The sequence below is a fragment of the Coenobita brevimanus genome, chromosome 5, assembly GCF_032717465.1.
Source record: "Coenobita brevimanus isolate Jiangsu-jjx chromosome 5, ASM3271746v2, whole genome shotgun sequence".
Lineage (NCBI taxonomy): Eukaryota > Metazoa > Arthropoda > Malacostraca > Decapoda > Coenobitidae > Coenobita > Coenobita brevimanus.
Genome location: NC_136958.1, coordinates 40,247,453 through 40,275,378, shown reverse-complemented (window position 1 = coordinate 40,275,378; position 27,926 = coordinate 40,247,453). Strand labels below are relative to the sequence as shown.

The 27,926-nt window shown below is 41.5% G+C and overlaps 2 protein-coding genes across 2 annotated transcripts; one reads left to right on the top strand and one right to left on the bottom strand.

Moving 5' to 3' along the window:
• Nucleotides 1–776: 776 nt before the first annotated feature.
• On the bottom strand, nt 777–8,256 carry LOC145398938 (superoxide dismutase [Cu-Zn] 4-like). Its single transcript, XM_080271679.1, has 4 exons — nt 8,167–8,256; nt 6,704–6,827; nt 4,941–5,125; nt 777–938 (listed from the first exon to the last, which is right to left on the bottom strand). The coding sequence occupies exons 1-4, from the start codon at nt 8,254–8,256 to the stop codon at nt 777–779; spliced, it is 561 nt and encodes a 186-aa protein (XP_080127805.1).
• Nucleotides 8,257–15,428: 7,172 nt separating this feature from the next.
• LOC145397427 (fructose-bisphosphate aldolase-like) lies at nt 15,429–26,655 on the top strand. The gene is made up of 6 exons (XM_080270493.1): nt 15,429–15,552; nt 21,591–21,801; nt 23,278–23,397; nt 23,584–23,829; nt 24,939–25,121; nt 25,758–26,655. The coding sequence occupies exons 2-6, from the start codon at nt 21,598–21,600 to the stop codon at nt 26,094–26,096; spliced, it is 1,092 nt and encodes a 363-aa protein (XP_080126619.1). The 5' UTR covers nt 15,429–15,552; nt 21,591–21,597; the 3' UTR covers nt 26,097–26,655.
• Nucleotides 26,656–27,926: the final 1,271 nt, after the last annotated feature.

Sequence of the window (27,926 nt, the reverse complement as noted above, 5' to 3'; positions counted from 1 at the left end):
TACTGGGTAGTCTATGGGCAGTATTATCAGAGACAAGAGAACGAAGGTACTGACAAACAATCTCCGACAATAATTTCTGAAGCACACAACATAATGAAAGAACACAAATGATCTTTCTGTACCATTAATAAATAAACTCTGTAATGTGAGATGCAGACTGGTTAAACAAACAACCAGAGATATTTTATGTAAAGTGGGCGGCTGTAGGGCTGATCATGCTAATAACTACAGACGTTCCATAAATGCTTATCAAAAAGGGGGACCTTGCTTACATCTTTGCAATCTTCGTTTTCATAACAAGGTGGTGAGATGTGGCAAGACTAGTGCAGAAGGCAATAAATGATGTGGAATGGCCATTAATGAGAGATTACAAAGAATATTCTCTTGAGTTTCGATGGCTTTCCAACAACACTTCCTTATGGCGTTATGATTACTACACCTTATTGTTTTTTTAAGCAATATATTTCCTTCAGTACACAAACCGTTTAAGAAAAAAAATCAATGTTCTGTATCAAGACATAAACTAGTAATAAAAAGATGTTAGCAAGACTCCATAGCCCCTTGAATCCGGTGACTTACTTAACTGATGTATACCTGCTGGTTCCAGATAAACTGACTCAACTTAGGACAGGCCCCTCTTAGAGAAAGGATTAAAAAGTTGCAAAGAACTCCGCCTATCCAAAAATATTCTCCTGGGCTAAGTAAATCCATCCGAAGGTTAAAAATAAATAAATAAAAAAGTCACCAGACTGAAGGGGTTTGCTAGGGGGAAAAAGTTAGGCGGCGATGATAAGGCAGCAGGCCACAATGGATTCGCCAAAACCAGTACTGCGAAATACGTCCCCACCTTTGCCTCGGTCATCTTCTTTAGCTGCTACTCCAAGGGTGCGTCCCAAGATATTTCCGGGCCCCTTCAGGTCAAGCACCCTGTCTAATACCTGCAACGAAAAGGAAAATATATGGTGTATCTTAACATTTGACTTTCAGTAGTACACTGGTAATAACTGTGCTCGATCTATGGCAGCCTTCCTATTCAGTTCCTTATCCCTGAAGTCACATTCTATGACCCCATACCAGGTCTATTTTGGTTTGCCCTCTCACAACCCTACGCTCGACGTTCACACCTCTACCTTCCGCACTCAACTATCATCCTTCATCCTCTCCACATGCCAAAACCACCTCAATCTACCCCTCGTCATCACAACTCCAGTCCATTCAAGTCCTATCTTTCCTCTCAATCGTTCAATCGCAATGCTAGCTCCCCCAGGCCTTGCATTCAAGGATGCACTACACATCCATCTAATCACTGTCATTTCCGTATGTTTGAGCCTACAAATGTCCGTTTTTTTTTTTTTTTTTTTTTTTTTTTTTTTTTAATGCGAGGAAGAAGGAACCAAAGGCCATGAGCCCGCAGTAACAGTTCCCTCCAAGAGAAAAACAAAATACAATAGAGAGCCAAATTCAAGATCCGATCATTTTGAGATGCCTGGACACACTGCGTTTGAAAGACTGGAGATCATAGGCAGGAGGAAATACAGACAGAGGGAGACAGTTCCAGAGCTGACCTGTTGCATAAATGAAAGACTGGGAGTAACGGTTAACTCTTGCATTAGAGAGTTGGACAGAAAAGGGATGAGAGTTTGCTGCCAGACGGGTGCGACGCGCCCGTCGTAGAGGTGGAGGAATGCAAGCAGACAGTTCAGAGGAGCAGTGACCATTAAAGTAGCGATAGAAAAGAGATAAAGATGCAACAGTGCAGCGAAGAGACAGAGGTTGAAGGGAGTCAGTAAGAGGAGGAGAGTTAATGAGACGAAAAGCCTTTGACTCCACCCTATTGAGAAGAGCTGTATGTGGGGAGCCTGCCCACACATGAGAGTTGTACTCCACACAGGGGCGGATAAAACCCCTGTATAGAGTCAACAATTGTGCAGGGATAAAGAAAGAGCGGAGTCGGCTTAGCACACCCAATCTCTTGGAAGCAGATTTTACAAGAGATGTAATATGATCTTTCCAAGATAAGTCCCGAGTAAATGAAACCCCAAGCATGTTCAAGGATGATGCAGGATTAATCTGAATATTATTAAACATTAGTGGGTATACCTGTGGAAGATTTTGTCGGGTTGATAGGTGTAAGAACTGAGTCTTAGAAGCATTAAAGACAACCATATTATTTTTACCCCAGTCAGAGATATGAGCCAAGTCAGACATTAGGTGTGCCATAGCCTCATCCCTTGTTTCTTGAAGTAACTGTTGAGATGGGCGTTGCGGGAACCGAATGGAAAGGTGAAGGGTGGAGTCATCAGCGTATGAGTGGATAGGGTTAGATGTACAGCTTAGAAGATCATTGATGAATAAAAGGAAGAGAGTTGGTGATAGGACAGAGCCCTGAGGAACACCACTGTTGATAGATCTAGGAGAAGAACGATGGCCGTCTACGACAGCGGCTATAGAACGACTAGAAAGGAAGCTAGCGATGAAGGCACAGATAGAAGGATAGAAACCGTAGGAGGGCAGTTTGGAAATTAAAGATTTATGCCAGACTCGATCGAAAGCCTTTGAGATGTCAAGTGCAATGGCAAAGCTTTCGCCAAAGTCCCGAAAGGAGGATGACCAGGAGTCTGAAAGGTAGGTGAGAAGATCGCCAGTGGAGCGTCCCTGACGGAACCCATACTGACGATCGGAAAGAAGGTTGTGATAGGAAAGATGCCTTAAAATTTTTTTATTAAGAATTGACTCAAAAACTTTTGAAATACAGGACGTTAAAGCAATTGGACGATAGTTGGAGGGTTGGGAGTGGTCACCCTTCTTTGGGACTGGCTGAATGAGAGCAAACTTCCAGCAAGAAGGAAAGGTACAAGTTGACAGACAAAGGCGAAATAGTTTGCCTAGGCAGGGTGTAAGCACAGCACAGTTTTTGAGAACAACAGGAGGGACCCCATCAGGCCCATATGCCTTGTTAGTACTGAGGCCAGTAATGGCAGAAAATACATCAACTGAAGAAATTTTAATGTCAGCCATGAGGAAGTCAGAGGGGGGAAGTGATGGAGGAACAGCACCGGAATCGTCTAAGGTGGAATTGGAGGAGAAAGTCTGTGCGAAGAGATCTGCTTTATCAGTAGAAGAAATAGCTACAGAACCATCAGAGTAGAAAAGAGGAGGGAAGGATGATGAGGTAAAGTTGTTAGAAAGATTCTTGGCAAGGTGCCAGAAGGAGCGGGAAGAATTCGAGTTGGAGAGTTGAGAGCATTTAGTATGGATGAAATTATTTTTAGCAGAGCGAAGAACAGACTTAGCACGATTCCGGGCAGAAACGTAAAGATTATGTGATTCAGGGGTGGGTTGGCTCCGGTACCTTTTGTAGGCCTTCTCCTTGTTGCGGACAGCATTAGAACAAGCGTGATTAAACCAAGGCTTTCTTGCGTTAGTCAAAGGATATGAGAAAGGAATGTATGCTTCCATGCCCGAGAGAATAACCTCCGTAATGCGCAAGGCACACTCAGATGGCTCACAGCCATGGAAGCAATAATCATTCCAGGGAAAATCAAAGAAGTACTGCCTGAGGGCCTCCCAGTCCGCAGCTCCAAAATGCCAGAGATGACGTTTCCCTGGAGGGTCCGCAGGCCGTACTGGAGCGATAGGACAGGTTAAGGTAATAAGGTTGTGATCGGAGGAGCCCAACGGAGAGAAAAGATTAACAGAGTAAGCAGAAGGATTAGTTGTGAGGAAGAGGTCAAGTATGTTGGAGCTCTCTCCAAGGCGGTCAGGGATACGGGTAGGGTGCTGTACAAGCTGCTCTAGGTCATTAAGGATAGAAAAGATGTAGGCTTGTTCACCAGGTGGATCCGTGAAAGGAGAGGAGAGCCAAAGGTGGTGGTGAACATTGAAATCTCCAAGAATGGAGATTTCAGAGAAAGGAGAAATGGACAGAATGTGTTCCATCGTAGAAGTAAGATAGTCAAAGAATTTTTGATAGTCAGTAGAATTGGGGATAAGTAAACAGCACAGATATATTTAGTCAGAGAATGACAGGAAAGCCGAAGCCAGAGAGTGGAGAATTCAGAAGAATCAAGTTCAGGAACACGAGAGCAAGATAAGTCGTTGCGTATGTATACACAACAGCCACCTTTGGCTTTGAAATGAGTATAGAGAAAGTAGGAGGATACAGAAAAGGGTTTGCTGTCAGTTGCCTCAGACAGCTGAGTCTCCGTTAGAAAAAGAAGGTGAGGTTTAGAGAAGGAGAGGTGGTGCTCAACAGAGCGAAAGTTAGATGAAAGGCCGCGAATGTTGCAGAAATGAAGAAGAAGAGAGTCAGACAGTGGTTCCAGGCACCTCGAGTCGTCACCGGGAGAGGGGCAGATGGCGGGGGCATTTATGGTCCCCCCCCTGGGGACTCCGAGGCTGGGTGAATTGACGCCATTTTGGTGAATTTTGAATAGGAAGTGTAGTGTGTACTGTGCATGTAGTTTGGTGAAGATAGATAGAGAAATTTGTACTGGAGAGCATGCTGGCCTACTCTCTGTGTAACTGTGACACTGAAAAAGTTCAGCAAAGGGGGATGGTCAGGAACTAGTCCTGAGGGCTGATGAAACAGGAGCTCCAGCACTCCCTGTCATCAGCTTTGCATCCACCTCGGGAGTACTGCCCTGCTCGACTGGTGCTACAGTCTACTCCTGCCCAGGTCTCATTACCGTAAAGCATTACATCCCAAACACATGCCGCATACAGGAATCCCTTAGCATGACTCGATCAGAGCAATATCTATTGTTCATTTATTCATTTCCTACTCCCACACTCACGCCAGCAAACCAAGCCGTCCCCGCAATACACAAGATACCACCAGGTGAGCTTCTAGTGGACTGCTATTTACGAACCACCCTATTTATTGCAAAGAGGTATACAAAATTCTCCCAAATGGATGAGAATATGGCCTCTGAACTCACATGAATAAAGGCCCTCTCGTTGACATCACTGTATATGTCGCCAAGGTCTTCAATAAGGCGTGTCACATTGAATGGAGAGCTGTGAACTGTGGTGTCGGGGTTGAACTGGTCGCCAACAGAGGAGCAGTTGTCGAAGCCATGGTCACTGGTGTAAATGTAAACTTTATATATGCCCTCCCTCAGTCCTGTAAAAAAAAAATAAATAAATAAAATACAATAAACTCAAGTAACATGATGATAATAATATTGATGATGATTACGATGACAATGATGACTAATTACCTACATCTCTCTCTCCAATTAAACTTTAACTTGCCCAATTAAGTTATATCTAACTCCCCAATTAAGCCTTAACTCCCATAATTAAGCTTTAACACCCCCAATTAAACTATATCTAATAACTACCCAATTACAATTTAATTCCCATAATTAAGCTTTAACATCCCAATCAAGTTATATCTACCTCCCAATTAAGCTTTAACTCCACAAATCAAGCTATATCTAACTCCACCAATTAAACTATTTTTAACCCCTCCAATTAGGTATCTTCTAGGCTGAGTAAAAGCCTCTAGAGTTAGCAAGATTAATAAAAATGACTTTTTTTTATTTTTTTTTTTTTTAGGAAGAAGGAACCAATGCCCATAAGTCCGTTAGAATGTTCCCTCCAAGAGAGAGAGAGAGAAAAAAAGAAGATAACAGAGCCAAATTCAAGATACGTTCAAGATGCCTGGACACACTGCGTTTGAAAGACTGGAGGTCATAGGCAGCAGGAAATACAGAAAGAGGAACGCAGTGATTAACCTCTTAATCCATCTCCCCTCCCCTTTTGTAATATCTGACAACATTAGTCAGCTTAGGATAGCTTATTATACAATTTTTACTCTAACGGCCTAAAATTGCCATCTCTCCATTTTGCAACCTGGGCTGTAACAATAAATTAACACACTAGAACACGGTGACAGTCACGAGGAAATGCTATGGAGAGGACGCAGAGCCTTAGTATTATTACATTCAGTCACTAAACTTCGTCGAATAATCTACAAAAGGACGAAAATCTGCGCTAAGTTAGGGCAAAAAGAGCACAAGTGAAAATTTTTAGTTGATGTCTATTAATAATTTCCCTACTAGAAGGTTCTTTAAATAAATATGCTACAGAATCGTCTGGTATAAAAAATAGAGTACAGTAAGACGTCAGCGTCCTGAAATTATCGAATAAATAAGAAAAATGAGTTATGAAAATGGGGTTTCAATTACTACATCGTAATACTGTACAATGATTCCCTCCATCTATAAAACAAACCGATCGATATTTCACGTATGTGGCTAGATTAACAGACTACATGATAAATGGAGAGAAAATCTAGAGGTTGTGAAGCAATATATCCCCCTTTGCTGGTATAAAGTGAAGCTAAATGTTCGTTAATTCACAGGTTACGTACAAACTGCAGTAAAATGCTTAATGAGGATGAGCAACTAATTTTCCTCTTCGTACGCGTATCCTTAAGTTAATTATTACCCGTTAACAGGCCAGGGAACAACTGTAAATATTTTAAGTGCTTCGGGGAGGGCTCATCCTGCTGGTGTGGGCATGGGTGGGGCAGTGGAAGTAGGAAATGAATAACTAATGCAAGTTAGACAATGACAACACTGACTGAGCAGCAACAGAGGAGAAATCACTCGGTGGAGGGAAGGGGAGTTGAGAAGCTAAGGGTATATAGATTTCATTATGTTCGTCCTAGACAAACAGTGCATTTTTTCCGTACCTATGATGGTGCCCTTGATGCTCACACCACTACTGCTAACACTACTTTTGTGCTGCGTGAAGAGGATGGTCCCTGCGACAGCCTTCCCTAGCACGGGTCTCAGCACACACCTCCCAGTAATAGTCTGAAGCCGTGCAGAAGTGAAAGAAGAAAATTAGTATATCTCAACACCTGACTAGAAAAAAAAGGGTGGCCCATTTATAACGCTCCACTTTCGCTCCACCGGGGGATTTCTCGTGTGTTGTGGGGACGGCTCAGTGGCATCAGTATCTATCTATCTATCTATAGCCCGACGCCCTAATCCCGCAAAGGGTGGCCGCAGACAAAACGCCTCCAAGTCACTCTGTCACCCACCATTTGACTCCCCTCTCCCCAACTCACCCCCCCCTCCCTCATATACCTCTCAACTCCATCCCTCCACCTCATCCTCGGTCTACCCCTCCCTCTCCCTCCCTCCACCTCACCTACATACACCCTCTTAGTCAGTCTTTCATTCTCCATCCTCTCCACATGTCCAAACCACCTCAGTGTATTTCTCCTAATCTTTTCAACCACATCCACATCTACCCCACAACGTTCCTTCACTTCTTCATTCGTCAACCTGTCCCTCCATGTCACTCCACATGCTCCTCTCAAGTAACTCATTTCCACTGCTCTCACTCTTGACTTGTTCCCCTCTTGCAAGGTCCACGCCTCGCTTCCATACGTCAGGGTAGGGATCACAATACCATCATGCAGTGACTTCTTAACTTCCATACTCACCTCCCTATTTCTCATCACTGCTTTCAGTGTGCCAACAACCTTCCTTCCCTGCTGTACCCTTTCACGTACTTCATCCCCCAAAGTTCCATCCTTACTCATCACACTACCCAAGTACTTGAATGCACTCACATTCTCCATATCCTCACCATCCAACCTCACTGCACACTCTGTGACTTCATTCCTCTCAAACACCATAACTTTACTTTTGTTTACATTAACTTTCAGCTTCCTCCTCCAACACACTGTCCCAAATTCATTCACCAAACCTTGCAACTCCCATTCATCTTCACTCAACAATACTGTATCATCAGCAAACAGCAACACCGGAAGCTTCCAAATCTCACCCTCATTCACTAGGGCCACCCCCACATCCACTGCCCTACCTTGTACCTCCTTTACGACCCCATCCATATATATATTAAACAGCCATGGAGACATTACACACCCCTGTTTCAGTCCCACATTGAGATCAAAGAACTCACTCAGCTCACCATCAGTATCTACCTTCCATTATTCATTCATATCCTATTCCCACTGCAACAACCACGCCCACACCCGCCGACTGAACCGTCCTCGCAATACTGCCCCCTGAGTTTCTAGAGGAGCGGTATCTACGGACCACCACGAATTTCTATGACGTAAAAATGCAGATTAAAACGATCAGTTAGGGTAATTTACAACACGTATTTCATATACGGTACCTCCTTGGCCATGATGCAGTATATGGCAAGGGCGGTAAGGCCAAATACAACGGTAAGTAGCATACAACAGATGAGGATGCATTTGCACATCGTAAGTTGCTCCGAGTCAAAGGACTGCTTTCACACTACCTGCAAAAGAAATAAACCTCTATCATAATTCTGTTTTCCACAAAATGCTAATGGGGAGAGGGGTAAGATTCATTTTATCTGTACATATCTATCTATCTATATCTATATATATCTATTGTATTTTCTACAGAAAAACTAATTGGGAGGGGTAAGATCCCTTTTATCTGTGTCTATCTATCTATCTATCTGTCTATCTACACACACACACACACACACACACACACACACACACACACACACACACACACACACGAGTGATCGTTTCCATGGAAACATCGTCATCTGGTTCACAGTCATCGGTAAAAAAAAAAGAAAAAGTATAAGACCACAGCTGGTCATAAGGTTCACCCATGATTACAGGTAACATCCAGAGATAGGGAAACGAAAACAAAAATGCATAATCAGGCGTCCGGTGCAACAGGTCCTTTGGTTCAGTCAGTCATTCAAGTCTTCAAAATTCTCAGCTCCAACCTCCCGTACACACCTTGGCCCGTATTCTCGTCGGTTAAGGAAGCTTCCTCACACCTTTTCTTACGCGATTTATTTTGCTTATTACACCTTGCTTTTCTCCGTGTCACATAAATACTTCTAATACTCCCATACTACGAAGAGATAACATGAAAACGGCTATTATAATTTTAGGCCAAGGTAAAGTGAACGGGATATATCAATGGTGAGGTTACAGGAGGTGGAACTATTGTCACGCGCATTTCCAATAGTACAACCACTTCCATAACCTCCCCCCCAAAAAAAAAATGAATAAATAAATAAATTAATAAAATAAATAAAAAACAGCGGTAATCATTCCCAACCTTGCACCTTATCTTGGGTAGCTTTAGATATTTCGCAGCAACTCTCCCTTACCAATTTATTCTGGATATTACACCTCGATATCATTTACCATTGTTTTATATGCACCAGGCAGAAAATAATCTGAACATTTTTTCCCGTATAATTTCATCTTTTGATAATTTTCTCTATAATTCCATATTTTCCTCTATATTTTCATCTCTTTTCTCTACAATTTCATGTTTTCATAATTTTTCAAACTCCATATCACAGCAATGATTTACCAATACAATAAGCACAGGTAACGCTGATAGAAAATGTCTGAAATATTTGTCTTTATACTGTGTAACAATACATGACACGTTTTGAAAATATTCTACAGCACCTCTTCCTGACTGGGTAACCTGTTTTTCTTATCAACACACGCACACGCACACGCACACACACACACACAAACACACACACACACACATAAAGACCTTAATAACAACTTCCACTGGGAAAAAAAAAAAAAAAAAAAAAAAGGCGATATTAAAACGGAAACAGCAACATCGTTCACTGTGAAACTATAGGTCGTGTGCTTAAAATCTATATACCAAAGTGGAATACAAACCCATAATTTTTGGTCACTTAAGGAACGCCTGTGGTTTTTACGCATGGTTAGCCTGCATCCCATACTACAAAATGCGTTCAGCAATTACACAGCAAGGCCAAATACGTTCATCATTGTAATTCCAAAATAATAATAATAATAACTGTCAAAATTTCGGAGTCTATCCCACTTCTCTGTTTCAGCTTTCGACCCTATCATTCACCTCGTCAATAAATAAATACACCTTCTTGATAGAGTGTAGCCTACCTGAAATCTTCCTTATATACAGCTTCTTAATCATGTTTCCCCCCGTCCTTTGTCGCCCCAGAAGCCACAGGGATCATGCACGAGGAGAATTTCATCTTAGCTTGGCCCAGATTTCAATTTCAGTCTTTTTGCTGTTTCTTTCACGTAGCTCAGTGGCAGAATGAAGCTATATCTACCTCATTTTCACAGCACTTGTTCGTGACTAGCATATTCCAGTGTTAGTTTACTGTTGCAAGCCAGTATCTAAGATGGAGAGATGGCAATTTTAGGTCAAGTTCATGCGAAAAGAACAGATTTCCTAACATGTAATTCTTTAATCACTACACTGTACTCCTTTTACTCTAACTTGCCCTAAAACTACCGTCTCCTCTTGACTGCCGAGTTACAGCAATAGATTAGCACTAAAATACAGTACTAATCATGAAGAGGTGCCGTGGAAAGAATACAAAGCTGTAGTATTATTCCGCTACCGTGGTACGTGAAAAGGTGCAAAGGGACGAAACCCTGGGCCAAGCTAAGGTGAAAGGACTACAGCTACCCCGAACACCAAATTTCCCCACGCAACACATATAGGCCATTTCGTTATAAATCTGTCACTACTGAATGAGAACTGGCAAGATAATGACACAACCATACATGATAAATACTAGTACTGCAGATCAAGATTAAACTGCTTAACTGGGACAGACAAATGGATTAACTCAACTCTATTTTCATTTTCGTATTCTTGCTACTTTTGGTCAATTTTACAGTTCAGGACAGACTTTACGAACTGGGCTGGTTAGATGCAGCCTTCACTTACCCTATTACTACAATGGTATAATCTTTTTCACTCTAGCTTGGCCTATAACACGTCTTAATCTTGAATGCCGAGTTTTAACTAAGGATTAACATAAAAATATGTTAGTCAAGACAAATATGCTACAGAAAGAACGTAGAGCCGAAGTACTGGGATTGTCTTTTTGTCAATAAGCTATGTGAAGTGAGCTGCAAAAGGACGAAAACCTGGGCCAAGTCAGAGTAAAAAGAGTATAGTGTTCTCCGAACTCAAGTTAAAGTATCTGGAGGCAGTAAGAATAAACCAGCAAACTGTCACCGGACTCAAAAGGCTAATAAATACGATAATGCTAGTAATATAATAATAATAATAATAATAACTCAAAACTACTGGCGTCTATCTCTGCCCTTAATTTGATCTCAAAACAAGTTTCTCGTTGTCTCATGGCCAGTGTAATTCCCCTCGTCCTACTTTCAAGCATCACCATCTCACGGCCACTGCAATTAACTTATTCACACTTTCTCTTTTTAAATGATTTCTGCCACTCGATTGTGTGTTCCTGAAGACTCCATGGTTACCTCATGGTTTCTCTGAGCAGTATCGGTACAATGCTATACTCGTTTCACACTAACCTGACCCAAATTTCCGTCCCTCTTCAGTCTACCAGTATTTCATGAGGTTCAGTCACAGAATAGGACAATCTTACGGTTCTACATTCTTTTCATGGCACTTCTTCATGACTAGTGCATTTTTTTTTTTTTTTTTTTTTTTTGCGTTGATTTGCTAAAACTCAGCACAGAGGATGGAGGAGGGCAACTGAGGCCGTGTTGAGCAAAAGGAGAATACATCTACAGGCACATGTAAATGCATAGAGCTACCGCATGTATTCATTATTCATTTTACTGACTGGCTCACACACAACCATATTATGGGCGGGCTGCTCTACTATGCACATTGATTCCGAGTTTTACGGTTCTGAAGGACAACAGATCAGCTGGAAAAAAAAAAAAAAAAAGTCTCACCCGGTACTTTACGCAGATACGTAGGCTTTCTGTGTTTACGGTTAGAAGTTTACTCTAGGCTAAACTACTTGTGAAATTGCTGTTTATGAGTCTCGGTTTTGTTATCAATGGAAGCGCGACAGGATGCCAACGTGTGTGAAGACGTTAATGCGCATACCGTATAACTGCACTCCCTTAAATGTCTGCCTTCCGGTGGGCTCGAACACAGATCGCGAGTGGAGGGCTCATACGCTGCTGAACAAAATGTAGATGAAAGCCAGCCCTAATTACGAATCAAGTTCACCACCTGGCAACAGCGCACCTTTGCTGGGAAAGTGTTGTGGCGTTTCAGTCTGGATTAACAGCACCTTTCCCTCCCCGGACACAAAGCTACACCTCAACGACCTGGACAAACATTCAGTACACCATCTGAAGCTGTCTACATTCTCGTCTATTTTAGATTATTATTGCTACCAGATGTCATTAAATGGTCATACATCAAAGGACACTGGAGGTCAATATCAAGAATCCTAAACTGTGATATCAAGGGCGGCAGGGTGAGGACGAAACAGACTACATTTTATTGTATCTCCAGCAGCCCTCCAGTTGTGCTTAATCATAAACAAGTCTCATGAATCTACCAAGCTATATCACAATGAAATATTGGAAAAAAAAATCACAACCTGTCTTTTCTTTAATCATAAAAAAATAATAGCATGTCTGAGAGCATTCTTGACAAAAGTTTCGCTGTTTCCACCTAGAAACATGCTTTGGGGGTGTCTTCCTGGGTTTAGTGCTCACTGGGCTATCTGCCAACAAGTCACTGTCCGGATAGTGCACGTGATCAGGCATGGACTAGTGTTTTTGAACTTGTGCGACAACAGACGCATCAAAAATTATCTCTACATACTTCAAATTTATCAAGCAACACTGGCCAAGACGCCGGGTATCTGCCTCCACCTCATAAGTTATCAGTAACGACAAGAAAGTTAATCAATGCACAACTGACTCTTTTGAATGACCTGAACTACCTGGGTGGAATCATTCACATAATTTTAAACATCAAATAGTATACCTATCGTAATTTATTATTATTTTAGGTAGCTCCCACCTTCAGAACCTTACCGTCCCCCCTTGATTTGTAAATTTTATGACACGCAGGATATATGAGCAGTCTCTCTCTCTCTCTCTCTCTCTCTCTCTCTCTCCAGTATCATGATGGATAAGCTTTCTAAACAGCTACAAAAATGTGCTGAACAAAAAAATTACATTACGATAGGTGCCCAGTTAAGACTTCGGATGACTCAATTTACTGAACATTACATTACCATTACGATGCCACTCCCGATTTTATCCCAGTTCTGGAAAAGGCATTCATTAAAACAATACCGTGTTGTGTGATGCATAATCCACCTTGTGTTGTACATGTAGGTCCAAGTTAATTAACCATGACCTGTGCGTAACCATACCTGTAGATCTGACTAAATACGGTAGCTACGTGTACTATAACGGCGTTGTCCTCTATGTCGCCGAAATTTATCTGAGGACTATAAGGTTCTAGGCGTTCATACACAAATTCATGAACTCTCAAAATGCACATCTTTCTGTAAACTGCTCCTCTCTTCCCCCTTATCAAAGCAATCCATCACTTACTTATCTACGTGGCTGTCTTAGTTAAACGTACAGTAATCGTTTCCACGCTAAGATTCCTACCAGGTAAGCAGAACACTTAACTGAAAGAAAATAACAGGTTCTTACGCACACAAAAAATCGCTCTCCCTTTGTTAGAAAGTCAGTGATTCAAAAACGTACATCATCGTTACTTAAACTGATAGATACAGACAATCAGCCAGACAAATAATAATAATAATAATAATAATAATAACAACACTACTGTCATGTATGTATACGGCTGAATATCAACCGTCTGGCTGGAATATACAAACAATACGGTACATGGTTATCATACTTCCTCCGCCAAAGCCTCCTCTCCGAATCTTCCTCCTCCCCCCTCCTCTCTCTCATATTTTCTGGAGCTAACTCTTACACTAAACTTATTAATCTTGGAAAGTATGCAATTTCTGACAGTTTCTTATACTAAAATTTCCTTCTATTGCTAAATGTGTAAGTATAATCTTAGTGCTCCATAAGGCCAATGATATTTACAAGGGATGGTCTTAAACTTTCACAGGGTGTCCTCTACCTTTAATAAAAGTCTGGCTGTAGCAAGAATAAAACAAAATATACGATACAGATGGGGTTAACCGAGCTCTATGTTGTTCATTAAAGGCTCTCCACTGAGATTAAATCGTCTGATAACAGGCATAATACGACGTCACCACGTTGAAGGTTAACTGGTAAACTTGCTCATGTGTGGGGGAGGGAGGATATATGGGATATACGAGTATTTTCTAGAGCATAAAGGGCCCTTGACTTCATGCTCTACCTCCCCTCTCATCATGCATTTAATATTGTAAAAACTAATTGACAACCATTTCCATTTGACTTCCTTTGCGGCGTACAGTTCCAAGGTTAGGTTATCAGCATTCAGTAAAGGGTACATGACCTGTCTACTTCCATAGGTGACATTACATGATCAGAAAGCCTCCAGGTGGTTATGTTACCTCATGTATCACCTGCCTGACTTCTGTACAATTTGTGCAACATTTTCAGTTAGAGATTCAAACTCGTATCTCCTATTATACAAATTTAAAATCTGGATTAATTGCCGTACCTGTATATTCTGCACTAGCCTCGGGAACTTATAAATAAAAGCAAAATCATCCCTCCCAGTTCCGTGATCAGCCCTGCAGCCCTGGCAACAACTTGCTAGAATTATCTGTAGCCCTGAAGCACAATGTTTGCTCTTTTTTACTGTTCTTTGGCGCACGTCTCTACCATTTTTTTTTTCCCCCTTGTAATGTTAAAACTGTTTCAAATTATTGCATACACAAGTTTGCTATCTCGAAGAACGTTACAATTATTTTATGAATATCCACTGAACGTCACGCCAAGATTTACAAACTCTGCCTTATAACAAATCAGTATAGTCTTAATACCGTATTCATAAACTATACTAAGCTTAAGGTCACCCTTATACAATTACCAAACACTTCACACTCAACTGGGGTGTTACTAAGCGAAAATGTACGCTCTCTGTTATTAGTAAACTGTTATAGGTTTTTATGATGTTAGCAAGTTAAATTCCTTTATAAAACACCCCCCAGAGTTGAAACACTTGCAGTATTTTCATCGGGCGCCAACATGTTCTGCGCCCTGATTGGTGGAAGGTAAACCCGTCAGCCAATCAGCGTCGAGGTCTGAGTACACACCCACGACACACCCCTACCACGGTACGCCAACCCGTATGAGGAAGTCGTACGACCAAATCACAACGTCGGAGCAACGACAAATGACCCTTACTGCTCCAGCACAAACGGAGTCTCACCACAGAATCCACTACGTGACTGATTCCACACAAATTTCTTCGTACACTCCCATAATGTTTAGGCTACAGCTCCGGCATTCATCGCATTTTCCGAACAGTGCATGATGTACTAAACTCCCAAATAATAAAAGCAAGTTTCTACAGTTTGTTACACTCATACCACAAGAAGCTGGAATAATTTATATTCCTGCCTCAATTAGACTCAAGGTGGTGGTGCTGGTTTAAAAAGGTCCAATGAACGTTGTGCTGGCTTGGTAACAGAAGTCTTTGGTGCTAGTGGGTGCCTGAGAGTGGGGGCTGGTATGGTGGCGCCACGTCCAGGTCACACGGTCTCACTCAGCCTCCAACACCAGTAAGGACCACACGCTCAACCCCACACCTGGTCAGTTCTCTCAAGTTTTACCTGTCTTGGTGTAATACCTTCAGTACAGTACGATAAAATCTTGCTTTACTTCAGTCTTGCTTCCACGGGATGATTTTATTCAACTTACGTGAGAATTATACGAAAATTATAATAATAAACTTTCACTAACGTGCTAACTTGAACATTATGACGTCTCTTCTACCGCAATATACAATATCCATCCTGCTTTAAGGAAGACAGTTAAGGGTGTACAAATAGCTTCCAATGTAATACCTTTTAGTACAACGACACCTTTAAAATTTTGTTTCAGCCAAATTATTTAATAAGCCTTACGGGAGACCTCTACTCCAAGACGATATTTCTTATCTTAGCTATCGTCAATGTTCAACTAGGGAAGGAACTAAAGTAGTTAGCTATGGGGCTAATGATGGTTATTCCTATATCTAACCCCTCTAATTCAACGACTTTCATCTAAGGCGTGTATAATAGCCTGAGGATAGCAAGAATATTAGGTGTACTGTTACTATTAAGAATTTATTAGTATGTCAAAATGTAATCGAATTCTCGTACAGCTGCTTATCATCACTTATATGAAATCACAAAAGGCTTATCAGACTGAAATCCCTGAGACACCATGACTGAGATGTTGGGTTAAACACTAGATTTCTCTCTCTCTCTCTCTCGGCACACCTGTGGCCTTGTCCACGTCATCACCAAGCCACGGAACTTTCCCCAGCCTTCACGCGTATTAAATTGGAAAGCTTTATGGTTTAAACACATTATCAAGTAAGGGATACCACAGAAGGAAGTATACATGAAACTCCTTTAGTGCAATGACGTATTTTATCTTTTCGCTACTGTTACACGAGTTAAATTCGGTTTACAAAGCTCCCCCGCACTGAGCGGGTTAATTACTGTAACCATCTACCCCATACACAATCTCTCACGTGACTGAGGGTATCAGGGGACTGCAAGAACAAAGTGAATACGTCATTGGACTGAAAGGGTAAATATTAGTGTTCATGTCGTCCTAAGTTTTCCCCAGTGTTGAAAAAAGTTTGAAACTATCACTAGTCTGGATGCAGCTCAGGGTTAAAGCATGATTCAAGCAATTTTCATCTCGTAGAACTGTGTAAGAAACTTATACGCATATTAACACAGATATTTACTTTTTTTTTTTCTGACAGGCGATATTTAAATAAGAGCCACCTAGTAATGAAAGGGCTATCCTACGCTAAATGTGTCTTGGTTGTCATTAAATTTTTGTTGTGTAAGGAAGAAAGAACCAAAGGCTAAATGAACAGTATTTGAGTTCGCCGCAGTACAAGAAGTTCGGGCTGGCTTGTCAGCAAATTATGGGTAGTTCATGCAGGTACCGATAACAACCTTCATGTGGGTAGTTCATGTAGGTACCGATAAAAGCCTTCATCTTTATCCTTGTCTTTATCATGACCACTCACAGGGGCTGCCTTGCATGAGTCAACCAGCATAATGAACTTATCCTCTTCTTGCATCATGCAGAACTGCCTAATCCATGTGACAAAACGCGCCCATTACTGCGCATATAGGTCAGCAGAAGGTCTAAAATTGAAATGTACCCTTTGCCCTTACAAGACCTCAATGGTGGTGGCTTGTGGGCGGGGCGTCTGGGATCTGGGTCCATAATTATCAAGGTTCTTAACAAATTAGCAGAATAAACCAGTCCCCACAAATGTTCCTGATCAGAAGTCAGTGTTGTCACATTTTCCACTACACAACTAAAATTAATCGACTGACAAGTGTTTGGAAGCCGTATGAATCAGGTTAAACGCATGGGCCCAAACAAGTTGAACGTATAGGCCTAAACAAGTAATCTCATACACAACGCTGGAGAAAGTTTATACACTGGGACCCTAGCTATTGGTGAAAGTGGTTAACATATTTGTACAGTTGCCTGTCTTCACTTCACATGTATTGCTGCTGCTTTTCACCCCCCCACCCCTTGCAAAATCGAACTTGCTGACCTTGATCTAAGACAACCACAGCCCCACACTAACCCGCTGACATTAAACGTTACCCTCAACTGAAAAGAACAGTTTGGTAGTACCCAGGAGCCAGGAGGGGCAGGGTAATCTGTTGCGCTGTTTTAACCAATATTACAAAGTCTCCTAAGCAATTTCCAACGCAGGTTCTAAAAAAGTAGTATAAATTTAGCATGTCAGTATGGAGCTGTACTGTGTAAAAGCCAACATACCGGTACTGTATCGATATACCAAACACGTTTTATAACTACTACTTACTGCTATCACTACTTACTACTACTTCTACAACTTACTACTACTACTACTAATGAACTCTTGAGAAGACTGTGCTGCACAAAAATCATGCAACTGCTTTATCATTACGACAATGTTAAGATGCAGGGGGTATTATAATTAATCGATATGACTGGAAGAAGAGATTATTACACTTGGGGTTATAAGGAAAACATTTAAATGGATATAATTCTTTTCTGGAAATAGCTTGTTCGTCCTACGACATGTGTGGACCCCAATTTAATGGCTTGTGCCCATCCTTGTCGAAAACTATTTACAGCACTCGTCGGTGGTGAGTCATGTTTACTTGCAATGCTCACAGCCTGTCCGATTATAGTCTACTGATGCGTAGCAACAAACCAACACTTGGACTTTTACATGCACCACTCTCACGATATTACAAGATATCCCCCCCTTGTTAGTACACCGCCAGTATCGGATATGAATTATTTCTGGTTACCATCCTTCCTCCAAAGAAAAGGTCTGCTCTTCTAGTGGACCTCTAGTTGTGCTACGAGTATTAGTGGCAGAGATGGGGTAAAGACCTGTCATAGGCGCAGTATTTAAAATGCTGCCAAGAAAGTAAATCGGCATCCCACCCCTTATTCAATCATCAAAACTACGGTAAATTAGCATTGCCCCCCCCCCCAGCTACAAAACGGACTATCGGATTAACTTACCATATTGACTACGGTAATCCTCCTCTCTCTGTGACTACGAACTCACGAAATCTATGAACACATTAAAGCAGTCGGACATTTTACATAAACAGCAGTGGTTACTATCCACTATGGAGGGGGACGGCACTGATTATCTATAATTCTTATCACTCAAAAGATTACGGTACTTAGCTGATTACACAACCTGTCGTGTACGAAACTCACAAACCAGGTACCGAAGGTACTGATTAGCTATTATTACAGTACGTTACGCTGATGCACCTATGACAAGTGAATCCTACACCCAAATTAATAATATCCAGTACACAGGATAATAACAAACTTCGAGCTGCTTCTCTAGAATATAAACCATATCCATGATACAAAACGTAAGGTGCCGGTACAGCATACATTGTCAATTAACGTAAGCTGCTGTCAGTCATTGATACATGGTCTACAACGTTACAATACAACTCTGTAGACCATGTATGACTGGCAGCAGCTTACACGTTAATTATCCAACTTACTACTACTCAGTCAACAACACATGGCTGTTACAACACGAAGAATTTCACATGGAAACGAGAATCATTTATACAGCATAAGTTGCTAAATTTGACTGATCGGTCATGTCCTTGCCAAAGCCAAGAAAGTGCGTCACATACTGGCTGGTAACCACCTGTCACTGGGGCTACCTGAAGGTCACCCACTCCAGCCCCGCTATCCCACAAAAATGTAGGCCCCCACGGCAACACATCAGGCTACAGGGATTTAACATGTTTTCTGTTATTCGAATACATAATTATTACAGTTGCGGTGTAGCTGTTCCACCATGAAGACAAAGAGAGAGCAAGAATGTATGTGCGAACCGAGAACAATGGCTGGGTGAAGTAATAATACAGTAAAATGCGGGTACTCCGAGACACAGCAGTACAAGGCACGGGGCGGGAGAAAGTGAGAACGGAGGGGGGGAAGGGGGAGTGTTGCTTGGCTGAGGGAAGGGTAGTCTCGTTGGTCGGTATAGTTCAACAGAGGCAAGATTACTTTCCCTCTCCCCGCTTTGTACCCTATGTCGCACGATGTCTGATACGAGAACGATGCATGCTTAATAGTTGTTTTTTTGGACAACCCATTAAACCACCACCACACACAATCTACAACGCTTTTTCGCCACCTTGTCTCACCGATTACTAGACTACTCTCCGCACCACCCCTTCCATTTCTCCCCCTTCCCCACCGAATTTCCCGAAATAATTTTAGTTAATCTGTACCGAGCCATCTACAATGGCCACATCCACTAAGCATTCTCTCTCCTATTACCTAATGTACCACCTTGCCTACATATCCCACCTGCTCTGTCTCTCTCCTTTGAATAGGCAACTTTTATAGTCAAATGCATAGCACACTGTCCATTCCTTCCTTAATGGCCGACTATCCACCCCTTAACCCATTCCTCCCCCCTTCCTTTTTTTATGAATATGCTTTTCCTAATTTCGACCTTATGAAATGTGAGCTTCCTAAACTTTGCAAAAATCCCTAATTTATTACGTTCTCAGTCCCTGGATGAATGAACTTTGCAGAACAATATCGTCAGGAGAGTTCTTGGAATAAAAATATATTGTGCTCTTAGTAATGAAGGGAATAAAAATTATTTAGTTTTGATTGCTACAATACCCCTGCTGATCAAAATGGCCTAGCGTTTGCCTAACAAAATACCTTCATATACATTCAAAATTTCGAAAGGAAGTCCATAAAACATTACATGCGAAAGCATCAGGGCCTTAATAACCGGCCTTGCGAAATTCGGAAGCTAAGCACCTTATTCTGAAATACCAAAGTGACTGACTACCACCCTTGTTAGGCTTGTTCCTATAAAAAAAAATAATAATAATAATAAAAATAAAATCAAAGTAAAACAAAGACGGTGGATAAATAGTGATGTTTTAGGGCTGCTGGGAATAGCCCTCAACTAATATGTTTGAAATCTATGGAATACTAAATCTGGGAATGGGCTGCATGGTCATTGTCCAGAGCTGGATGCAAAAAATATCGGTATTTTATATCCACAGGACATTAAAGGGTCTGATGAAAAATCCCCATCATCTCTATTTTTGAGCCTGACTGTGAGATGACAAATATGTCGGTGTATCTCATAATTTACGTCAAAATGGGGTATAATAATTGGGCATTCTCTCATAGCAGCTGATATTTTCCATACCATAATACCATAACTGTTCTGTACAACAATCAGTGAAAATATACAGAATCAATTATATGACAGGATAGGTTAAATACCAGTAATATACAGTAATAAATTGTACTTATCCCAAGAAAATAATATTCATTGCATAAAAGCTTGAACCAAACAATTAGTCACTGATTAGGAACAATTTCACCACCAATGACTGGTGACAAGAAAAGGAAGTGTTGTGGACAGCGAGAACAATGCAGTATTCTAGTACGGTAACATGCTAAATTGTATGAAATACAACTACAGTAGTCTAACCAGAGTGCAAATATATGAATACATGTACAGTTCTGCTAAAATTTTCATGGAATTTTAGTACTATGCCACCACATTCATTAGTACAGTACAGTACTAAGGTCACGATGGATGCAGCAGACAGAAATATTTAAGGCCAGTGTGGGGATTACAAGGCCACTAAAATTCCATTATAGGCAAAAACACTATGGCTTTTTTTTTTCCCCGGCAGTTCCAGTAACATTCGCTGTGGCTGGTAAGATCTCACTTTATAGTACTTGGACTGACATACAGTACCATGATTACTGCAAGATGAAATTTGGATACTGTACTTTCTGAGATACAGGCAGAATAATGCAATTTTAACCAACCCTTAACTTTACATCCGACTGGGTTGCATGCTCACACATGCTGTACTAAGCAGCTACGTGTGGGAAATACCTGAAAGAAATCTGGTATGGATGAAAGCTGTAATTTGTTAAACAATCTCAGTGTAATGCGTAACACGTGTGAATTCCCTCGGCTGATTGAATCTGTTTAACATTAATGTATGGAAAATAAACAAGTGGGCTAAACATTATTATGTCCAATCCCCATTACTGAACCTTATTTATCCCACAGAGCAAGCATGACCACCTACTTCAGCTACCCCAGTGAGGCCCTGCAGCAGGAGCTGCGCAAAACAGCTAATGCCATTGTAGCACCCGGAAAGGGTATCCTGGCTGCTGATGAATCTACAGGCACCATGGGCAAGCGCCTGGCTGACATTGGCCTCGAGAACACTGAGGAAAACAGGAGGAAGTACCGCCAGTTGCTCTTTACCTCAGACAAGGTCAGACTTCAACAAACAGGGTCATCTGTAACATTAGCAATGCTGCCAATAAATCTGGTCTATATCAATAAATGTAATAATCTATCTATCTATTGCCAGACGTCTTATCCCGTAAGGGTTGAACACAAACAAATCGCCTCATGTCACCCTGTACCCCACGATTTCACTGCCGTCCCCCCAGGTCAGACACGCCTCTCTCACATACCTCTCCACTCTGTCCCTCCACCTCTCACATACACTGTCCTCGTTAGTCTCTCGCTCTCCATCCTCTCCACATAGCCAAACCACCTCAGTGTGTTTCTCCGAATGCTTTCTACCACATCCACACCATTATGTTCCTTCATGCCCTCATTTGTCAGTCTGTCTTTCCATGTATGTTCCTCTCAGATAACTCATTTCCACTGCTCTCACTCTTACTTGTGTCCTTCCAACAACGTCCAGGCTTAGCTTCCATACGTTAGAGTTGGTGTCACATTATAGTACTGTACTATCATGCAGTGACTTTTTTTTACTTCCATGCTCACTTCCCTATCTCTTATCACTGCTTTCAAAGAACCTCCAACCTTCCTTCCCAGTTGTACCATTTCAAGCACTTCATCCACCAAACTTCCATCATTACTTATCCCAGTATCCAAGTACTGTACTTAAATGCATTTACATTTTTCATCCCCCAACCCCAATGTACATTTGGTAACTTCATTTCTCTCAAAGACCATAACTTTACCCTTCCCTACATTCACCTTTAGATTCCATTGCTTACACACTCCCAAACTCTTCCATGAAGCCTTGAGTTACACGATCATTCAACCCTTCATGCTGTAGAATTTTGGCTCCACCTCGCTAAAGCAAAACAATGTCAGATAGTTAATCAGATGACTATTAAACTGAATAAAAAAAAAAGTGCCAAAACCTTTGTCTGCTTCACAGTGCTGTACATACGGTACTTCATCCATCCAATATCCATTACCAGTTTGCTTCATTTGCATACTGTGCTTCTCACAGCCAATTATCACATCTATTCACCTTCTATGCCTACCACATTACTTTCCATTTTCAGACTTGCTCACACATACCCTTTGCACCTCGTAATGAATAGCTGTTCTTTCTATAGGATCACACCAACGTTTTATCAAGCCTTTCTTATTTAATTTTCACAATTTTTCATGTATTCATTTTATATAACCCACAAACATCAGCAGTTTAAGTTTAATTAGGTTTAATGATACAGTGATATGTTTCATAACCCATTTCTTACATACGGAAGCGTCATTGTCTAGTGGGTCAAGGCACTCCAACCAGATGTGGCCTACAAGAATTTAAGTTTGTGGAACAGTTTGGGTTTATTGCTCATAACGTCACTCATAGGGGATTGTTCACCCTGAGTGTAAATGTCTGGAATGAATAACCAAGCACCATGCAGCTATATTCCTGATGGACCAGTAATGGCTGGAGGGAACTCATGATTTTTACTCCCAGGAGCTGGGCAACTGCATCTCTGGCGTGATCCTCTTCCATGAAACTCTTTACCAGAAGACTGATGATGGCCGTCCATTTGTCGACCTTATCAAACAGTTGGGAATCATCCCTGGCATCAAGGTAAAGAGTGTTAACTACATGTAGGTTTACTACTTCCATGCATACTGTATATAGCTAATTGGTACCACAGTGCAAAACTAATTCTATTCACAGCCATATTAATTGCTGTTGAAGCCATTTTTTCCTCAGAGTAACTCCATTTAGGTCTGTACTGCTGTGCAAACAAAATGACTTTTTTGTTGGCAGGTTGACAAGGGTGTGGTGCCACTGATGGGGTCTGAAGGCGAAAGCACCACCCAGGGCCTGGACGACCTTGCACAGCGTTGCGCTCAGTATAAGAAGGATGGCTGTCAGTTCGCCAAGTGGCGCTGTGTCCTCAAGATTGGAACAAACACCCCCAGTTACCTAGGCATGCTCGAGAATGCTAATGTCCTGGCTCGTTATGCTTCCATCTGTCAAATGAATGGACTAGTGCCAATTGTAGAACCAGAGGTTAGTAAAAGAAGTGACTGCTCATGCAGATGCAGCATCTTATTTATGTGGTAAGAAATTAGATAATACAGTAAAACTGTAATAACTGAGCTGAAACTTAACAAATTAATCACTGGTCAGGCCGAGATTTGATTTCAGGCCCTCGCGCTCCACACGCACGCACATTATCACTGAACCAAATAGAGGGTCCCCGATTTGCCCCCCCCCCCTTTTTTTTTTTTTTTTTTTTTTAAGACCCAACAACATCACACTTTTTCCCCCTAGGTGATTAATTTGGTCAGTTTCGAACACATGGTAATGTAGCATCGGAGGCCACCACTGGGGATGCTGCAGATCACATTGAACAGCTCATCCCTGGGATGTAAGGACTAGGATGGTGTCAGCTAACCAACATCATTGCTCTCCAATCCTCGCCTTACATCCCACGCCGCTGCCAACCAAAGTAATAACCAAGATAAAACTTAACAAATTCAACACTGGTCTGACCGAGATTCCATCGCAGGCCCTCACACTTCAAACACATGCACGTTACCACTGAACCAAAGACAGGATCCTCCACTTTGCCTCTTGCCAAAGCATTTTTTTTTTTTTTTTTTTTTTTTTTTTTTTTTTTTTTTTTAAGACCCCATTACAAAACCACATTCAATGTACTTTGATAAACCAGATATAAGATTTAGCAGACACTACAAAGGCACCAGACTTCTGTTTTCTTTAACGAATGATGTCTGTTAAATGGATCACAATATAGTACGTGTTTTTTGAAGTGCAATGACAAGGATGTGAAATAAACTGCAAAAGGACAAAATTATGGACCAAGTTAGTGTAAAATGGGTATAGTTATCATTTTTAGTACAGTATTACAATATGCTATTGTATTCATTTATTTTCAAACATGTGCTTGAAATTCCACCTCAATGGGACCACCAAATATAACGGATTTTCGGCTTTATTGGATGAGGCTTCCCCCCAAGTAGTCCATTATAGGGAGCTTTTACTGTACTGCAGTCTACCCAAAACATAGTTTCACATTCGCCCTTGTGCACTAATGGCATTCCCATTTAACAGTTTTGCACTGGTTCCTTGTATTTCAAGATAACATATTTCACCAGGTGTTGATGGATGGCAGCCACGACCTACTGCGGGCCCAGAAAGTGACTGAGACAGTTCTGGCCTTCACCTACAAGGCACTGAATGACCACCATGTGTTCCTGGAGGGAACCCTACTCAAACCCAATATGGTGCTTGCTGGACAGTCTTGCCCCACCAAATACACACCGCAACAAGCAGCTGAGGTTAGTACTGTATTGTACTGTATATTCCATGAACTGGTAACCAGTGAACATTTGCAAGCCTTAGTCTCTGCTCACTCTCGGGCCCATACATGACTGGAGAGTTGTTGTACCCACTCTCTCACTCACACATACAAATAGTCGTGTTAAAAAGGAGTTTGATGCTTTGCTTGACTGCGCAAGGAACAGAGTGCAATGATGTGGTTACTCATCAAATCTCGAAAAACTTGGAACCAAGAGTAACTGGTATTTGATAAGTGTGAAGCTCTTGGTATGACTTCCATTCATCATGGATGGAGGCAAAGGACTAGGGATTGTACATGCAGTACCGGTATATACAGCAGTAGGTAAATCGTAAGCTGAATAAAACTGCAATACAGTACAAGAAGCTACATTGGCATTTTCAGTTTTTACATGTGGTTGACCCTCGTGCGGTGTGGTGCGGTGAGGATCTGTCCCTTCTCCCCTTTGGGGCTAAGATGCGAATGTATGTGTTTGAGTGGATGAGTAAATTGGGAGTGTGTCGTCCTGTCTCGGCTACCTCCCTTTCCTAGGGGGAAGCAGCCTAGGTATATAGATATGTGGTTAGGTTAATATTCCAAAGATAGTTTGTATGATTACAGTAATTTTATCTTTCAGGCAACTGTAGTGGCCCTTTCAAGGACTGTCCCCGCTGCTGTGCCTGGAATCTGCTTCCTATCTGGTGGTCAGTCTGAGGAGGAAGCCACAGTGCATCTGGATGCCATCAACAAGTGCACAGCTGGCAGGAAACCATGGGCACTCTCCTTCAGCTATGGCCGTGCTCTCCAGGCTTCTGCACTCAAGGCCTGGAAGGGTACAGATGTGAAAGCTGGCCAGGCTGAGCTTCTGAAGAGAGCCAAGGCTAACAGCGCAGCAGCTGTGGGGAAGTACGTGGCTGGCAGTGTAACAGGAGCTGCTGGCGATGCTGGTCTCTTTGTTAAGAACCATCAGTACTAGTCTGGTTTCTCTCAAGATGGGAAACATATTCCAATATGTTCATCATTCTCGACACTATATAGAGCACCGAACAATAGACGGAAACAAGTGTTTTCCTCCAAACATTATTCCATCCCTCAAAATCACAGCAATCAACACAGAACATTCTTCATTTTTTCATCCCTCTAAAATCATAACAAACACATGAAAACATTTAAAATGAGACAGTATACAGTAGCCAGCAAGCAGAACCAGACTCAGGTGTAAAATCCAACATGAGCAGCAGGGTGGTAGCTGGATGATGGAGGGTCAGACTTAAGGTGTGGGATTCTTGAGGCTGAGCAATAGTGGAAAAACTAAAAGCACCACTAATTATAAATAATGCTGAACAAATGAAACCTGAACAAAAGTGAACAAAGCAAATTATTAAGAAAAAATTACCGGTCCATTATTGTATACTTAAGCTGGAAAATATAAGTTTACTTTTATATGTATTTTCGACTGCACAAAACTGACACAGGCTTTAATTACCGGTACAAATGTTTACTGGTGTACATGAATAAATTATGGTAAGAATGAAGTACAGTATTCAATCACCTTATAATAGTAAGTATTAGTGTTATCATTATGCAGTACAGTACAATAATTTTATTTGGCACAAAGGTGGATGAATAAGAATCCTCAAGTAAGTGTTAGCAGAGTCCACACTTGACACAGTATTATTTTTTCATGCTGCTACAATATAATTTCATCTTTACAGACACCCTTGGGCTGTTACGAACTTTGTCAAACCCTGCAGAATGACGTTTCTTAATTATTTCTACAACAGAATTATTTCATTAACATTAAATATCAATTACTAAATATCGATCTCCATTAACCCATTCTGCCCAGAGACGCAGCTAAATGGTATTCATTCCTTAGGGGAATCCTGTCACTGAACAAGTTGGAAACAATCTCAATTAACCCCCAATAATACGGAGTCCAATGCTTTCCACTAGCAATTTGCAAACTATATATCTGATTCAACTTCGGAGACGACTTGGACTGGAAGGGTGAAGGAGCATGCTCTTGTGATCTAAGCTGGCAGAATATGGCTATAAAAAAATACTTAACACCTCAGATTCTGTTTATGAAAACCATCTGAAAGAAGCCTTACTATTACAGACAAATTTTTAAACAATCGTAGTGAAGGGTACGTATTACTAGTGCACATTTAGTGCCAAGCTATGAAATTTAACTCCTGGAACCCCATGGTCTTTTAAAACTTGTTCATTCCAAGGCAATTTATTCAACTCTGGACATGCCTCACTGGCTGGGGTTAGGCCTAACCCCTTCAGCTGGAAGGGGGATCAAAGCTTGCTAAAATAGTATGGAAATATTAGTAAAATATACTGAACTCGATGACAAATGGCCGCCCCTTATGGGATTATGGCGTCTGGCTATAGATACATAGACAGACAATAAAGGAGTTACAACGACCGACTGAGGCCATACCTTACCCCATCGGCTACCAGTTCTGGAAATCATACGAGACAGCAATAAAAAGTTATTACAATGATGGGCTACTCTATACCAGCGCTGTGAGTAACAATCTCCCCCTTCCCTTCTTATCACCATTACCACGTGTCATCCCAGTATGACAGGCGTGAGTATTAACTCCTGCAATGCAGGGCTGAACTTCACATTCAGCAGAACTTGGCAGGCCTCTTTCGAGGCTACCGACTGGCCTCATCTCATTCCTCGGTATAATAACAACACGGGAACACGGAAACTTGTACGTAGGCAATGAAAATTACAATGTTACACTGCCAGTCTGGTTAGCCATTGCAGCCTTACTGAATAATGCTC

Coding starts and splice junctions, on each gene's coding strand:
- LOC145398938 (XM_080271679.1), bottom strand. CDS start 8,256: ATGTGCAAATGCATCCTCATCTGTTGTATGCTACTTACCGTTGTATTT. Junction 6,828..8,166: donor ACTGCATCATGGCCAAGGAG/GTACCGTATATG, acceptor GCACGGCTTCAG/ACTATTACTGGGAGGTGTGT. Junction 5,126..6,703: donor CATCAAGGGCACCATCATAG/GTACGGAAAAAA, acceptor TTTTTTTTACAG/GACTGAGGGAGGGCATATAT.
- LOC145397427 (XM_080270493.1), top strand. CDS start 21,598: ATGACCACCTACTTCAGCTACCCCAGTGAGGCCCTGCAGCAGGAGCTG. Junction 21,802..23,277: donor TGCTCTTTACCTCAGACAAG/GTCAGACTTCAA, acceptor TTTTACTCCCAG/GAGCTGGGCAACTGCATCTC. Junction 25,122..25,757: donor CACCGCAACAAGCAGCTGAG/GTTAGTACTGTA, acceptor TTTATCTTTCAG/GCAACTGTAGTGGCCCTTTC.